A 17,064-nucleotide genomic window follows, 5' to 3' on the forward strand; every position below is an offset into this window, starting at 1 on the left:
CTATCGTAACACCAATTTGTATCAAAATCTTTAACTTCTTTATTAACCTATTAGGACCTGGCATCCACATCATAAAATATAAAAATTAATTAACTAGTGTTTTGAGGTCATGTAAAAAGGAATGTCATGAGAAATTATTAAATATGAATAAAAATAGCATTAAAGGGATTTGGAAAACATTAAATGCCATCATTAAAAATGGTTCTTGGCAGTTAAATTATCCTTTGTATTTCACTAATAATGCTAGTAACATGAGTGATGTGGTTAATGAGTTCAATAAATTCTTTGTAAGTGTTGGGCTGATAGAATTCCTGATACAAGAAATTGTGCAGAGAAAGAAACTAAACTCATTCAACGTAATCCTCATTTAATGTTTTTAACGGTAGTAGAAGAAAAGAAAATCATTGATATTGTCGGGAAATCACAAACACAAAATTCTACAAACTTTGATGACATTGATATGGAAATCGTTAAGAAAGATATTGATGGCATCTCCAAACCCTTAACACACACGTGCAATTTGTCTCTACAAACTGGTCAATTCCCAACACAAGTAAAAACAGCGAAAGTAATACCACTGTTTAAAAATGGAGATAGACACCAATTCACAAATTACAGGCCTGTTTCTCTACTTTCACAATTTTCAAAAATACTGGAAAAAAGATTTTATTAATAGACTTGACAAATTTATAGATAAATATAAAATGATAATGGACAGTGAGTATTGTTTCAGACCAAACAGATCAACATCCATGGCGTTAATGGAACTTATTGAAAATATCACCAATAATATAGACAATACACAGTTGATGTTTTCATTGACCTAAAAAAAAAAGCTTTTGACACAATTAATCATGAAATATTACTTGATAAACTGGAGTACTGTGGCATTAGAGGAGTGGTGCTAGAGTGAGTCAGGAGTTATTTGAGAGACAGGCAACAGTTTGTGAAGCTTGGTGAATATCAATCAGAGTGCCTGGACATTGTTTGTGGAGTTTGTGACCAGGAGATATTTCTTATGATCACAGTTATAATCAGAAGTATCAATCATTAATCATTTACCATTGTTGAACCAGTTGACAGAATAATCTTTGAACCATATCTATGTTAACATTAATCTACACAGATTATCAGTACTTTAATCAGTCTATTGTTGTTCTGTACTATTCATGTTATTTGCTTAAAGCTGTTTCACAGTTCTGTAATCACTCAGAAGCCTGTGGGGCCTGCTGGACCCTGCCTTGGTTCTATGTTCAGTTCTGCACGTACACAGGCCTTTAGTAAGAATAGGAGGGTCGTCTGAGGACAGATATACTTTCACAAAAGGCACGAATGTAATACACACTTGTTTTCTCTAACAACTAACAGTTGATGTCCATATTAGGTAAACTCTCTGAACAGGCCCAAAACTGTTATCATTTCCAGTAAGGTCTGACTGTGTTACGTCATCATGGGATCATGGGTTATATAAGGATGGGGAGCTGTCCACTCTTTGGAGATCTGAGGCTGTACGCTTGTCTTCCCATGCTTCTGTCTTAGAAGTGTGCAATAAAATCACTATGTTTGTCACCTACACGGACTCGGCTGTTTTTCCTTCTTACCCAAACTGAACCAGACGTAACAAGTTCCACAGAGATCAGTATTGGGACCAAAACTGTTTATCCTGTACATCAATGATATATGTAAAACATCTGATATATTACAGTTTATTTTATTTGCAGATGATACAAATGTTTTTTGTGCTGCAGAGAATTCACAGCAGCTTTTGGAAATTGTCACACCAGAAATGATTAAACTGAAAACATGGTTTGACAGAAACAAGTTATCACTAAATTTGAATAATACTACATTTATATTATTTGGACATTGTAAAAAGGATGCTGGAGCAAAATTGTTGATAAATTTTGTTGAGGTAGAGCAAGTTTCTTATACAAAATTTCTGGATTTGATAATAGACAACAAAATCTGCTGGAAACCTCACATAAAGCATATACAAGCTAAACTGGCAAGAAACAACTCTGTACCGAGTAAAGCTAAACATTTTTTTGCATTTTTCCAAAACTCCGGGTACTTTACTGTTCACTTATACTGCCATATTTGTAATACTGTGTGGAAATCCGGGGAAATACATACAAAACTTCACTTCAACCGTTATGTAAAATTCAGAAAAAAGCTACCAGGATGATTACTAAAGCAGGATTTAGAGACCACACTAACATTATGTTCTTGAAATTAAAAATTCTGAAGTTTATGGATCTTTTAAAATATAAAACTGCAAAAACTATGTACAAAGCCAGATAGAATATGTTACCAGGATATGTGCAGAGGATGTTTTTTGACGGAGAAGGGGACTATGAATTGAGGGGAAAATGAAATCTGAAGACTCTTACAGCACGGACAAAGGTTAAAATATTTTGTATTACCATTTGTGTGGTAAAACTGTTGAACAGTTTTCCTGTGGATCTACAACAATGTCCAAGCATTAGTCAGTTCATAAAGATGTTTCGAAAACTGCTTTTGGAAGAATATGAAACTGATAAGTTGATGACCCATTGTATATATAACTATGCTAAATTCTATCAAAATCATATCTATCACGGTAGCTAGGTTTATACATTTACTTCATTCCTTGTTTATTGTTTGGGGAAAGTAATGATAGGAATTAGGGGTAACAATGAATAGTAGGATTCAATAGAATGTTAAGTATGGTTTAGATATTAATAAGTATGTATTTACAGTGGCTTGTAAAAGTATTTTCCAGATTTTGTCACATTACAGCCACAAATATGAATCAATTTTATTGAAATTCCACGTGAAAGACCAATGAAAATCAAACCTTTTTCAGAGTTATCAAACATTATTTCAGTTATCAGTTATTTATTTGTAAAAAATGTTTGGAATCGTGTATGATTTTCATTCCACTTCTCACATGTACACCACTTTGTATTGGTCTTTCACGTGGAATTCCAATAAAACTGATTCATGTTTGTGGCTGTAATGTGACAAAATGTGGAAAAGTTCAAGGGGGCCGAATACTTTTGCAAGCCACTGTGAGCGACTATTTTGCACAGAGGCAGTGGCTTACGACACCAACTGTCGGCCATCTATAATCCAGTTTTGAGATCCCTTCCCAGACGCCTTAACGCCCACTCACACCCTGGGCAATCTGACCTCAAAAAATCATATGATAGGGTGGGGCCAGGTAAATCTGGGTCTCTCCACCATTTGACTCTAGAACTGAATAAGCTTCTCAGGGGAGAGGTGAAACGTCTTCAAGCAACTTAAGAACAACTTAAGAAGTCCAGACACTTTTCTTTCCAAGCTTCTTAGACCATAAAAACGCAACTTTCAATTTTAGACAGTGGACTTCTTTTGCCTGAGTACAAAATATTATCTCAGTACAGCAGTGGCTTGTGGATTTTTAATTGTGGGATGTTTGGTTTGTCAAACGAAATGAATTTTCACTACACAGCTGTTATTATCAGAAGGGAAGAGAAAGGTGACCACAATTAAAACAACAGCCTCATCCTAATTGTCCGTGATCATAAATTTCTCTGTGCTCTAAATGTCTGTAATATATTTATATTAATGTATTTGTATATTTTTATTTCATTCCACTTCATGGACCATACCAGATAAATTAGGAGACCTGGTGAGGGCAGTATTACGCCTTTGATATTACCAGTCTACCGTAAGTTCAGTAGAAGAAGAATAGCAGCAATGGCGCCACTGAGAGATCCCGTCGCGATCCCGAGTTAAGTTTGAAGACATTGGTTTGGCGGTATCGGTTGTCGTTGCAATAATGTCTTCAGTTCAGCATCTGAGAGAGTTTATCAAGAAGAGATTAACTTCAGCTGCAGAAGAAATCTTCTCAGAGTTTGAAAAAACGATCGTCCGGTATGAGGAGGAGATCCGTCAGCTAAGACTGCTTGATATCAGACCCGGGATAAAGTCACACAATACAGGTGTGTAAATTTGTGGAGGTGTGGGAGTTGCGGGATCATCGTGTGATTCATGTGGGCATGATCTAAACTATTGATCTAAACTAGTAATACACCACAGTAAAGTTTATGCAGTTATATCTGTGCAATGTTGAGAAGGTTACTTTTAAAATGTTTTCCACTAAAGATTACATTGGCCAAATGTAGTTTATAACGTATCCTGTTAAGTTACTCAATGTGAATAACTTATTCTAAATACTTTGGTCCGGATTATTTGGTATATTTGCATGCTTTTTACAACTACATGAATGTACTATTGCCATGTGAATTATTGCGATAACTAAAGGCTACTAGCCAGCGAGCTAACATTGTTAGCTGGCTTTAGCTAAAGTTATAGACTAAAGACTGTTAGACTTGATTCATAGCATTAACATCCTGCTAGCTACAAACAATCATGTGCAGCAATCCCAAGTAAATTTTTAAATCCTGATGTAAAATGAGTAACAGTAGGGTGGACATTAGATAAGGCTGCAGTTTTTGCAGCGATTTCGTATAGAAAACAATTTCTGTATCAGTAATAGATTTTCTTTCTGTTTGCTTTTAGAACTGCACATGATTATTTGCAGCTAGCAGGTTGTAATGCAGCCTTCAGTAATAGTAGTGAGTCACACAGCGATAGTACATCAAAGATTCCGAAGTGGGACATAACCTAGATAGCTACAACAACTAAAACAAGGTAGTTGTAGTAGGCTAATGTTAGGGCTGTGCAATATGACGAAATATGGGATGATTGATATATATATATATATATAGATATATAGAGATATAGATAGAGAGAGAGAGAGAGAGAGAGAGAGAGAGAGAGAGAGAGAGAGATAGATATCTCTATATATCTCTCTATCTAGATATAGATATAGATCTAGATAGATCTATAGATTGTTACGAGTTCAAAATTGGGGATGGAAACAAGAGAAAAAACCACAATAACAACACTGGTCCGGCTGGGTTGAGTCAAACGATGATTTTAATGATCACACGCGTGGGAGATGGACACTGATGCAGACAGCCTCAAAATCTCAAAATGGTGGAGCATTACTCAAACTTTTATAGCCTCTGGTGCCTCCACCTTATCATAAAAGCCTAAATATTCACATGCTCTCTCTCACACAGCGCCTGAGCTACGACCTTGGCTCCCTGTTTATCTGCTCCTGCTGAAATGGGGCAGAAAACTCCAGCACACTCTGTTCTCTTCTACTCAGACAAATTAGACAATAACCTTCTGCGAACAGTATTTCTTATAACTCAGCAGTATAATGCATCATAAAACAATATCATTCATTCACAACAAGTCAGCAATTTAATGTAATGCAAATCAGTTTAACTAATGTAATAGTTATCAGCTTCTTCTAATTCAGGAGAATAATGCAAACTAAAACTACATAATAATTCACAATCTTTAATTCGGGGTATAACATGGCATAAAATAATATTATAATCTAACAAGATATATATAGATATAGAGATAGATATAGATAGATATAGACAGAGATATAGATATATAGATAGAGATATAGAGATATATATACTGCGTAAATGTGCAGTCATATTCGTTGTGTTCCCACTAGTGCTTTCAGGTTAATCTCGTTGAAATGACGTTAACGCCACAATACGGCAAATCTCCGTTAACGAGCTACCGCCGATCGCCCCGTGCGTGGGGCTGGACGGCCAACACGTTAACGAGCTAACTGCGCTAACACACTAGCTCCCACCCATGTAATTGAGCATTGCATGGCACATCCAACATACTGTTTACTTTAGTCCATGACGCGCTTACCTTCAGGGTCATACATCACATGAAAACCAAAATAATTCCAAACGCCAGATCTGAATGAAGGTGGGGGAGGTTCAATTTGCCATGTTGCAACGAGAGCTTAACTTCTGTCTCGCTAGCTTGCCCTGCGCTCTTCCTTCTGACGATGCTGTCTGTGTTGAGCGCTCAGTGAATCTGCGTTCGACTACTCCGCCTAGGCTGCACTGTCGAGCGCAGATCCACTGAGCGCTCAACACAGACAGCATCGTCAGAAGGAAAGTTGATAAAATAAATTACAAATTTTGTATTGTTCGATACATATGCGTACCGAACCGAAAGCACTGTATCGAACGGTTCAATATCGATACGAATATCGTTGCACCCCTAAAATATATATATATATATATATATATATATATATATATATACACACACACACACACACACACACACACACACACTCAACAAAAATATAAACGCAACACCTTTGTTACTGCTCCCATTCCCCATGGGATGGACGTAGAGACCTAAAATTCATTCCAGATACACAATATAACCATCCCTCCCAAACAGTGGTCACAAATCAGTCCAAATGTGTGGTAGTGGGCACATCTGCTATATTGAGATAATCCATCCCACCTCACAGGTGTGCCACATCAGGATGCCCACAATAGCGCAAAAAACTGCACATTCCAGGGTGGCCTTTTGTTGTGGGCAGTCTGAGGTACACCTGTGCACTACTCATGATGTCAGATCAGCATCCTGATGTGGCACACCTGTGAGGTGGGATGGATTATCTCAATATGGCAGATGTGCCCACTACCACACATTTGGACTGATTTGTGACCACTGTTTGGGAGGGATGGTTATATTGTGTATCTGGAATGAATTTTAGGTCTCTACGTCCATCCCATGGGGAATGGGAGCAGTAACAAAGGTGTTGCGTTTATATTTTTGTTGAGTGTATATAATAACCACAATTGGATTGTAAAAATCCTGCAACTTCAGTGGTGTCAAACTGGCTTAGCTTTCGTCACTCAGATACACAACAAAGCACTATTTTTAGTAGAGCATGCTAGCGGGCCGTCGTTATTTTGTTATTATTGTTTTTTGGAAAATACGGCACACTTAAAATCAATCCTTTGATTTTTCTGAAAATCAACAGTGCCCCTTATAATCCCGTGTGTCTTATGTGTGAATTCTGGTTGTGTTTACTGACCTCGAAACAATTTTATGTGGTACACGGCGCTCGAAAATCTGTCAAATGTTTTAGTACGACTTTGCTGAGCTACGAAGCCGCACCGTTTGATGGATTGTCGGAGCATTACGGCTATCGTAGGCAGGAGCCTCGCGGAGTGATACGTACTGTGCTTCAACATAATATTACCATATTGTGTGTGCATAACCTCTTTTTGCGTTTTGTGGATATTATACATGGTTATGATGAGGATATGTCGGCCAATTTCCACCGGAAATAACTTTTGGTTAAACTGTCAACAAGGAATTTGCATTTGCACGGTTACATTTTTATATAAGTTTAATGCACATAAAACACAGCTGATTGTTTAAGTGAAAATACATTGATGGATTTTTTGGGTTTTTTTTTGCACTAATAAAGTTGTGGAGTTAATAAAGTATTTTGTCTAGTGTCAATTATATTGTCAGTTACATCGTTATCGTAAATTTTCAAATGTATATTGTGAGAAGTATTTTTGTTCATATCGCCCTGCTCTATAGCATATCTTACTTGCCGTTGTAAAATACTTTAAGCTTTCATGTCATCATCATATGCAGATCATGCTGCTGTTCATTTGTTTGTTTGTTTGTTTATTCACATTGTGTGATGATCACTGGCAGTCAAATCTAGAAATTAGACCCCAGACAGTTGTAAGGTTATCAGCATCACCCAATGAACAAATGACTATGAGTGAATGTTTCTGTGGCAGCATCTGCAAGAATGCAAGAGCCCTTGAAACCATAAGCTAAATTCTCAATAGGTGACCCCTTTTAATCCTTCTTGATCTTTCTTATTATCACATTAGTCACGATTTTCTTGTGTCTTTTTGTTGAACACGAAGGTCTGGATGATCAGCAGATCTGTTACCAGGAGAGGAGTCTCAACCAGGAGGACCCAGAGCCTCCACAGATTAAAGAGGAACAGGAGGAAATGTGTAGCAGTGAGGAAGGAGAGCAGCTTGAACTGAAGCAGGAGGATGAAGGGATTAATGTCTGGACCGGAGAACAGCTGGATTTGTTGTGGAAACCTGGACTAAAGCTGACCAGAATAGGTATGTAAAAGTGTAATATACAGATTTCATAATATGGAAATGAATATGACTCATAACAAAATGTCACAAAGACACATGGCGTGCATTACCGCCTGGGATACTGCCTCACTGAAGACATGTTTTCTGTTAGCACAGTAAAATAAAAACTGGGTTTCAAATCTTCTGTTGTTTAATAAAAAAATAAAATTTCCACCAGATTTAAGTCATGTTATCCCAGAATTGTACGCAGTATGTAGAAAAATGTTGAGACAATGAAAACTGTGGCTTATTGGCCACAAGGACCAAGTTGGAGCAGCGAGCTGTACGCCTCATAAATGATGACTTTCTGCATGTAAACAGAATTATTCTCTGTTCACTGCATGAGAGAGAATATTTAAATATCGCTCACATATCTGAGAGACCTGCTCACAGTGTAACATCAAGACCTCCCACAGCAACATGATTGTAAGGAAAACTGTAGCCAGGAGAGGAACTCCAGTCTGGACCAGCAGAACACAGATCCTCCACAGACTAAAGAGGAACAGGAAGAAATCTCCACCAATCAGGAAGAAGAGCAGCTTGCACTGAAGCAGGAAACCAATGGCATCATCATCTGGACCGGGCAGGAGCTGGGCATCATGTGGAACCCTGAAGTAAAGTTGCACAGAATACGTATGCAAAACCTTAATAGATTCGGTTTTGTATTAAGAAATCTAACTCATGTTGGATCCTAATCAGACCTCAGATGTATGTTAATGAGACACATGATGAATCTAAGCACCAACTGCAACAAGGAAACTGAATTAATATTCTAAGAGCCAAAATGTCTAGCCCTTCCAATGTCGCTCCTGTCAGGACTGTCCTATGTTGGTCATAATTGTAATAAACTTGAGCCCAAGAGAGAGGAAGACTCCCTACAATGAGTTGAAACATTACCTTGTTATTTATTCCTGCATATACATTTTTTGTCATTCGCATTGTCACTTTGTTTGTCCCTCACGAGCTGCAGCAGCAAGGGACAAACTAGGCAGTATCACATTTAATAACAGGAAATGAATAGACATGTAATCTTTTCTTTTTTTGGCCACATTTTTCAAGTGGCCTTTATTTGACAAGATCATATAAAAAAAATTAAAAACAAAACAAAACAAAACATTAAATTATGCTTTTGGTGTGCCACCTCAATGTTTTCAGTAGCCCCCATATGGCCACCCACATGAAAAAATTCTGGAGGCACCCCTGTACATTATGACTGAGTACATCCACTGAACCTTTTGTGAATAACATAATTATCCCCATTAGGGCTCAATGATCAATTTAAAAATGTAATATCGATTTGAAACTAAGCTTTTAACAAACCACACAAGACTATGATAGTTGTCCTTGTGCCATGTGTTTCTGGATCTTTCTTTCTTCTTCTGTCCCTTTGGATTCCAGCACAAGGCCTGTGTAGTGATTTTATTGGTGGGCTTCCTGAGGGTGAGGCCAATCCAACAATAATTTCTTTTCAGGATTGGTATTGCTATTGGTTCCTAGTTTGTTCTTGTCCGCAGTTTTTAATCTTTTCTGGTAAATAGAGCAGAGGACTTGTTGGAGGCAGCTGTTGATGAATGTCTGTAATAGGGATGGACCGATCCAATATTACGTATCGGTATCAGTCTGATACTGACCTAAATTACTGGATCGGATATTGGAGAGAAATAAAAAATGTAATCCGATCCATTAAATATCACAAAAGCACCTCACAAAACTTGCAACATGGCGTAACCCAGCTCATGACCTTAGCACGTCGGAGCAGTATGCGTCACATGATAGAGCAACTGTGGCCCGCAAGACCTGTCAGCGGTCTGGTTGAGCATTTGGAGCCTTGCTGCCAAACTGGCATCTCAGAGAAAGCTATACTAGAGAAGTAAAGCAAGTGTGTAAGTTCAACGCTGAACGTTTAGCTTAAAAACCTATTTATGGAGCGACTGCCTCTTTCTCTCCCTCCCTCTCCTGTTGCTACATCAATCATGAAACTGGTCAATGATCGGCTTTTCTGTCACGGGGCCTGTTTCTTTTGTTTGTTTATCACCCACTCTATGCCAGAAAGAGGAAACCAGCGGATAAACTTCAGCAGCACGTTAAAGTTTGCTAAGCTGTTGTTAGAATTTCTTTAATATTACTTTCTAAACCAGGATCCTTTTCTACGAAGCTGACAGCTGGTAACTGTGCAGGGGCGGGTCTAGTTTTGCCAGGGGGCCAGCTGGGGCACAAAGAAATACTTTTCTTTCTTATTGTCATTTAACATGTCTAGCTTTTAATAAATAATTATGTGAATCTTAATAATCTCGTAATCTTGTTAACGGGGGTGATGCGATGTCACTGGTATGCATGAATTAATTAAACAGTCCAATAACTTCAGCAGTTCTTATCTTGTCCTTTTTTGTGTTTATTCCAACAAGACATTTTAACATTTTAACATAACAGCGCAGTGGTCACAAACTGTTTGCCTTCTTACAATTAACAACACACCTGACACCGATTAGCTGCTACCTTTACATGAACCAGCCATATGAAAACAGGAAAAGGTGACCTCTAGCGGCCACATAAGGTATAAACCCAAAAATGGCTCCTACAGCCAGAATAGAGAGGATGGTGTAGGTTTAAGTTTATTATATTCATCAGCATTGCTGAACTATGAAATATTTTGGGTGCAGTGTATTTTTTTCAGGGAATGAATTCTCTTTTGGCTCTTGACAAAGGCAGTCGCACTTTTCTGGGATGAGACATGCACATTAAAACAAAAACTCCACAGTCTCCACAGTCCACAGTCACTTGATAACACACAAAATCCAACAGAGTAAAATTTATGAGAATCTCGTAGTTTGTCCTACAGATACTTTTTTGTGTTGTTTTGAAATCGCCCCTGATGTATGATTATCTTTTTATTTACATAAATTACATGTCAACCTTGAATGATACAAAAACTGAGCAGAAAGCAAGAAGTGAAGTGTTTGAGTTTAAAGTTTCCACCTCATGGGTTTTAATTTTTTCAGTCAATTTAAGGAATTCCAGGTTTCCTCTGCAGCATTGAATGAAAAAAATAATTTAAATAGATTTTGGACATGGATAAATGTAGTTAAATATTTATGCTCTGCTTTTTGGAATATACAATTCCAAACTTAAATTGATCACACAACAGGAGTGTTCTCAGCAAAACAGCTTCTCCCCCCAACATGGCTTTCATTGGTATATCTGTGCCACATGCTTACCACGTGGAGACCTGCTGGATGGTTAACTTGTAATTTTTCAAATGTATGTTTGTTGTTTGTTTTTTTTAATCTGTTGCTTCAGATCTTCCACAGTGTGACTGTAAGGATGAGCACACAAATCAGCAGGTCTGTAACCAGGAGAATAACTCCAGTCTACACTAGGAGGATCCTTCACAGATTAACGGTTTTATAATAATAATAATTTCAAAAATAAAACCGAATGACCTTTCAAACAAACGTAAAAATATTTCCCAAATTTAAAGGTCATTTACAACTGGTGCTCCTGGAAATGTGGAAGAAAATCCTTCTTTTCCCACATTTTCCATATTTCATCAAGATGTTTTTCCAATTCTGCCCATTACTTTGTCTCTTTTTCTCCTTCCAGCATCTGATTCTTTGCAGAGTCCTTGATGTCATAGTCTGTGTGAGTGTTCAGTGTTTTTCCACTCAGGCCTGGTCCTGCATTGTCCGCCTGGGTGGAGCTTGGAGTCCACACCTGCCTCCAATCAGCAGGAGGTGTATTTAACATCAGTGTCACCAATAGTGATGGTCAAAGAAGCTTTCTGAAGCACTGAAGCTTGTATTGAAAAACGGTTCATTACTCGAAGCTTTTTAACACAATCCTCTCTGGTGACATCTGGTGGCCAAAGATATGAAGAGCAGCTTGAATCCACAAAATAAAACCAACTGCTTCATTATGATTACCCACTCTACAGAGTGGAATTCTGTCTGATATTGGGCCGCTGTTGTTGCTTTGAACGTGCATTTTTTGGTGGTTAAAAAAATGTGTTTTATTTATTTAATAAATAGTTTTGACCAGTAAACTCTCCTTGTTTAAACATGCACCATGGTGTGGTCTTTCTTTGCTTATGACTTCTTGATGTTGGTACATACAATAATTGAAAAATACCACATTACATATAATTTAAACATATAATAATGTACAACACATTATGGAGTATGCTTCTGCTCTGAGGTCTTGCCTCCATGCACTTAATCGCTAGACGGGTGTATATATAAATAATATTATATTAGGGAAATTTTCCCAGACATATTTTTGACCTGGGGGTAGAATTGATTGTGAAATGGAAAAGGAAAAATGCTTATGAACTTGCAAATTAAAAACATGATGCATTTAAGGTAACCCTTTTCCATTTGTATTTAAGAAGAAAATTTGTTCTAGTGTGTGATGGCTGAACCTGTTCCTTTTCGTGGAGATAATTTCTCCTGCCTTAAGGAAAATCCCTTCACATGCCACAGAGGAGGCTGGAGTGCAGAGAAATTGGTAGAGATGCAGTTATACAGTCTACCTGGGTCCCACAAACTATCAGCTAAAGAGAATAAATAAATTAAAATGCTGCACATTTGGCAGACTAACATTTTCAGAGTAATTTTAAACAATAAAATATATATATTTTACAACATTACATGTAAAGAGTCAAGTGGAAGTTTTTCTAAAGTTATTTAATGATATTTATATTATGGAAGCAGATTTTTTGACATTTTACCTTTTTCTCATTTTCAGATATAATAAACACGCACAAAACAAAAGCAAACGGCCAGAACACAAAGCTGGAAAACCCACCCGATTTACAAAAATCAACTCAAAATTCTCCCACACAACAGAACCTCCGCTATTCCTCGCTGGCTCCAAATCTCTCAGTGGAATGATCAGTGGTTCGCTGTCACCATCAAAACACTCCACAAATTCCGCGAATGATTCGCTTCCTTATAAACCATTGAATCAGATACCGAAGCAGTTAGGCTCTAAATGAAGCTTCGGACGTCACCGATCACGTGACTCTGGCCAAACGAATCAAGCTTCGACACAGTGCTTCTGAAGCAGTGTGTTGATTTTTTTTGACACACGCACCGGAGCTTCAGCTTCAAGCGGGCCATCACTAGTCTCCACCAGTTCTCAGCTACCTTCTGGTTGTCACCAGGTCATGTAAAAGTTCTGTTCTATGTTATGATTGAAATTGACTTGACTCTCTTCTCCCTCCAAGTGGTCACGCCACGAGCCCATGTCACTTACCTCAATACCTTAGAGTTACCTACCTCTTCCATTGGCTGCTGATCTCACTCTCTGGAATACTGACCTGTCTGGCATCACGCTCCTCTGGATTTCCACCATCTCATCTGCTTCTTCTCCTGCCCACCAGTTTCTAATACTCCTGGAAAACAGATTAGAAGTTGTTTTCTCCTGGTCACTCACTCCGATTTTCCCTCCGATCATTAACTTTTCTCTCCTCTGTTGCAGTGCCTTTTACCCTGATATCCATTATCACTCACACGGCAGAACCAGAGCTCCTAGACTGATACCACGTAGCCATAATTGTAAATACACAACAAAGTAGTGAAAAGCAATTCTTGCCTCTGCAATGTGTCTTGCATTTGGATCCACGCTCTCTTTCTCATAGGCCACTTGGCCCTAACACTTGAGCTGTCTCATATTGCTAGGCAGCGCTGGGTTGTCTTCTTTGAATGTTGCAGGGATATTAGTAGCCATTGTAATCTCTCTCTCACTCTTCTGGTTCAAATCCTTGGGTTTTCCCCTTTTCTATTTCTTTTATCTGGATGTTAAATTTAATTAACTTACAATTTGTTTATGCATTTCCTTTTAGGTTGTTCTCATTTTAGTGTTAGTTTTTTTGTTTTTATTAGTATTATCAATTCTTTGTCTACTTTTTTGAAAATCGTGAATATTAGTTTATTCTTTATCATTGCTCTGATCTTTATTTTAATCAATTGATCCCTTTTTTATTTCTTAATTGTTTATAAATGTATAATTTTTATTTTTATTTTTATTTATTACTTCTAATATAAGTTCCATCTGTTCCGACCAGGGCTGTGGGGTGACCTGCAGTATCAGCCTCCTTCCACCAGATAGAGGCAGATACAATAGCACTTTAGCTCAGTCCTACCACTAGTTGACACTAATTCACTCACATGTTTTCGTAAGTGAATTCAGTAATTCACCTAGCAGCGGCCCCTGTCCGTGAGATCTTAAACACTCACCTCTGGCAGAGCTTCGACAGCATTCAGAGGGAAACTGAGTTTGAATGGACCATCTTCAGGACCTTTATTGCTGAGGCTGCTGCACTGAGCTGTGGACCGTGTCATGGTGGTAAACCCCGAACCAGCTGGTGGACATCAGGCTGAGGAATGATTATGAGATTATGTCATGCTGTCATAAATAGGGATAGGTATCGAAAACCGGTTCTTGTTGAGAACCGATTCCCACTGTTTCAATTCCTTGGCATTGGTTGCCATTTTTGCAAACGATTCCCTTATCGATTCCAGTCGCCCCGAATGACGTCACCACATTGCGGAGCGTCATTTACCTGGCAGGAAACACGGTGCCTAAGCTCAAACGCTCAAAAGTTTGATTATAGTTTACAAGAACGGATGACAACAGGGCAACTTGCAATACTTGCAAAGTAGATACTTCATTTAAGGGAGGAAACACTACGAATATGCAAAAGCATTTGCTCACAAAACACACGATGACCTTAAATGAATGTCGTGTTTTTAATTCCGCTCCGGACTCGTGAATCTCAACCCAGCAGCAGCGGTAACATTTGCACGTCCTCTCCCGTTAATGCGGCAGGTAAATAATCAACTAACAGTGCATATTATGTTACCGCGATCTGCCTTATTACAAAACCATTACTGTGCATTTAGGTGACCATGATGAGAGAGACAGACAGAGTCTGGCTCAGACGCTGGCAATTCTCACTGCAGTCTACCGTTAGCGTCTCCTTTCAGGCCGGGATAGACGAATGTCACAGAGCAGAGACTAAGTTTGTGGTAAAAGGCTTGCACCCATTTGCCACAGCAGATTCCCCGATTTTCGGTAAGTGAATGTGTTTAATTGTAGGCAGGGACATTACTGGATATTCTTGTGTAATTGCTACAGAATAATTGATGTTATACTTTGTTATTGCTACAGAAGAATATTTATTTTATTATTTTACATTTACAATTTTTTTTTCCTGGGGACCCTGTGACACCCCATTGAAGAGCCGTAGGCTGGATCTCTTAAGATCTCACTGTTGGGTTTGTAAGGCCATGTTACTCCTAAATTTCTATCTTGTTCAAAGAGAAGATATAAAACAAAGTTCTAAGCTAATCGACCTTAGTGTTCTCCTTTTTTTAAAAAGAATCGATAAAGAATTGAATCGTTAAACAGAATCGAAAATGGAATCGGAATCATGAAAATCTTATCAATACCCATCCCTAGTCATAAAATAGATGTTATCTGATATACTGAGACATTTGGAGTGGGTGTAGTAGACACTTAAACAAACTTCTCGTAATTTCCGTCCCAACTACAGCTGGACTGCATGCCATCGGGCATACCGGGCATTTGCTTGGTGTGAGCCAATGGTGATTTTTTGTTTTCATGGGCTGATATTTTGGAGTTTTGTTTGTTTTTTTTAAATAAATAACCGGTATAAACAATTAAAGGTGGTGGACTGGGCAAAGGGTCATGATCGACTCTGGGCTGGACCAATTACAGCCGAGGAGCTCCTCCTTGCTTGGGCAAAGGCCCTGAAAGCAATGTTATCACAGACAAACAGAAGAAAATTGTATTGAAGGGAAACCGAACAAGATTTTTCCCGTACTTCAGCTGAAAAAAGACACAAAGCTGGAGTTATTCTGTCTTTACCATGCGCATCTGCCTCTTCTTCTCTTTTCTCCCCCCCCCTCCTGTTGCTACTTCAATCCTGAAAATGGTCAATGATCAGCTGATCGGCTTTTCTGTCGCAAGTCCCATCTCTCTTGTTTGTTTATCGTCCACTTTGCGCCAGAAAGAGGAAACCAGCGGATAAACAGCAGCACGTTTAAGCTTGATAAGCTGTTGTTAGAATGTGTTTAATAGTGATGGTGAGATGAAGCCTCGTGATGAACTGAAGCTTTCCATCCAACTGGTCGACTCATGGTTCGAAGCATTGTGATGATTCATTTGCTCTACTGCGCCATCAAGTGGACGATTCAAGTGAAACAGGCTCTGTGATTATAATGATGTGACGTGTAAACCTCTAAACTGAATAAATAAATTGTTTTCATGATTATTTATCCCGACTATTGTCTCAGTATGTCTGATACAAAAGAGAAAGAGGAAACTATCAGGACAGAGTTTTGGTATGATTGTGTAACTGTTAGGTTCAAGGTTCTTCAAGGTTCTTTATTATTTGTCACATGCATAGTTATACAGGTATAACACACAGTGAAATGTAGCCTGACACGCTCCTCGACATGTGCAAAAATTGGGGGGGTGTAGAGGAAGAACATTATATATATATATATATATATATATATATATATATATATATATATATATATATATATATATATATATATATATATATGTATGTGTATATATGTATATATGTATGTATATATATGTATGTATATATATGTATGTATATATATATATATATATATATATATATATATATATATATATATATATATATATGTATGTATGTATGTATGTATGTATATATATATATGTATGTATGTATATATATGTGTGTATGTGTATATGTATGTATGTATATATATGTGTGTATGTGTATATGTATGTATGTATATATATGTGTGTATGTGTATATATATATATATATATATATATATATATATATGTATATATATATGTGTGTATGTGTATATATATATATATATATATATATATATATATATATATATATATATATATATATATATATATATATATATATATATATATACATATATATATGTGTATATATATATAAAAAACAAAA

The 17,064-nt window shown here is 37.5% G+C and overlaps 1 protein-coding gene across 1 annotated transcript; it reads left to right on the forward strand.

The window, feature by feature from the left end:
• The first annotated feature begins 3,720 nt into the window (after positions 1 to 3,720).
• LOC146687049 (uncharacterized) lies at positions 3,721 to 8,705 on the forward strand. Its single transcript, XM_085438010.1, has 2 exons — positions 3,721 to 3,965; positions 7,830 to 8,705. The coding sequence occupies exons 1-2, from the start codon at positions 3,803 to 3,805 to the stop codon at positions 8,045 to 8,047; spliced, it is 381 nt and encodes a 126-aa protein (XP_085294136.1). The 5' UTR covers positions 3,721 to 3,802; the 3' UTR covers positions 8,048 to 8,705.
• The last annotated feature ends 8,359 nt before the right edge of the window (positions 8,706 to 17,064 follow it).

Source organism: Copadichromis virginalis, linkage group LG18 (assembly GCF_057382275.1).
Source record: "Copadichromis virginalis isolate Kocher_CV1m ecotype Utaka linkage group LG18, C_Virginalis_male_GT1.1, whole genome shotgun sequence".
Lineage (NCBI taxonomy): Eukaryota > Metazoa > Chordata > Actinopteri > Cichliformes > Cichlidae > Copadichromis > Copadichromis virginalis.

Coding starts and splice junctions, on each gene's coding strand:
- LOC146687049 (XM_085438010.1), top strand. CDS start 3,803: ATGTCTTCAGTTCAGCATCTGAGAGAGTTTATCAAGAAGAGATTAACT. Junction 3,966..7,829: donor GATAAAGTCACACAATACAG/GTGTGTAAATTT, acceptor TTGAACACGAAG/GTCTGGATGATCAGCAGATC.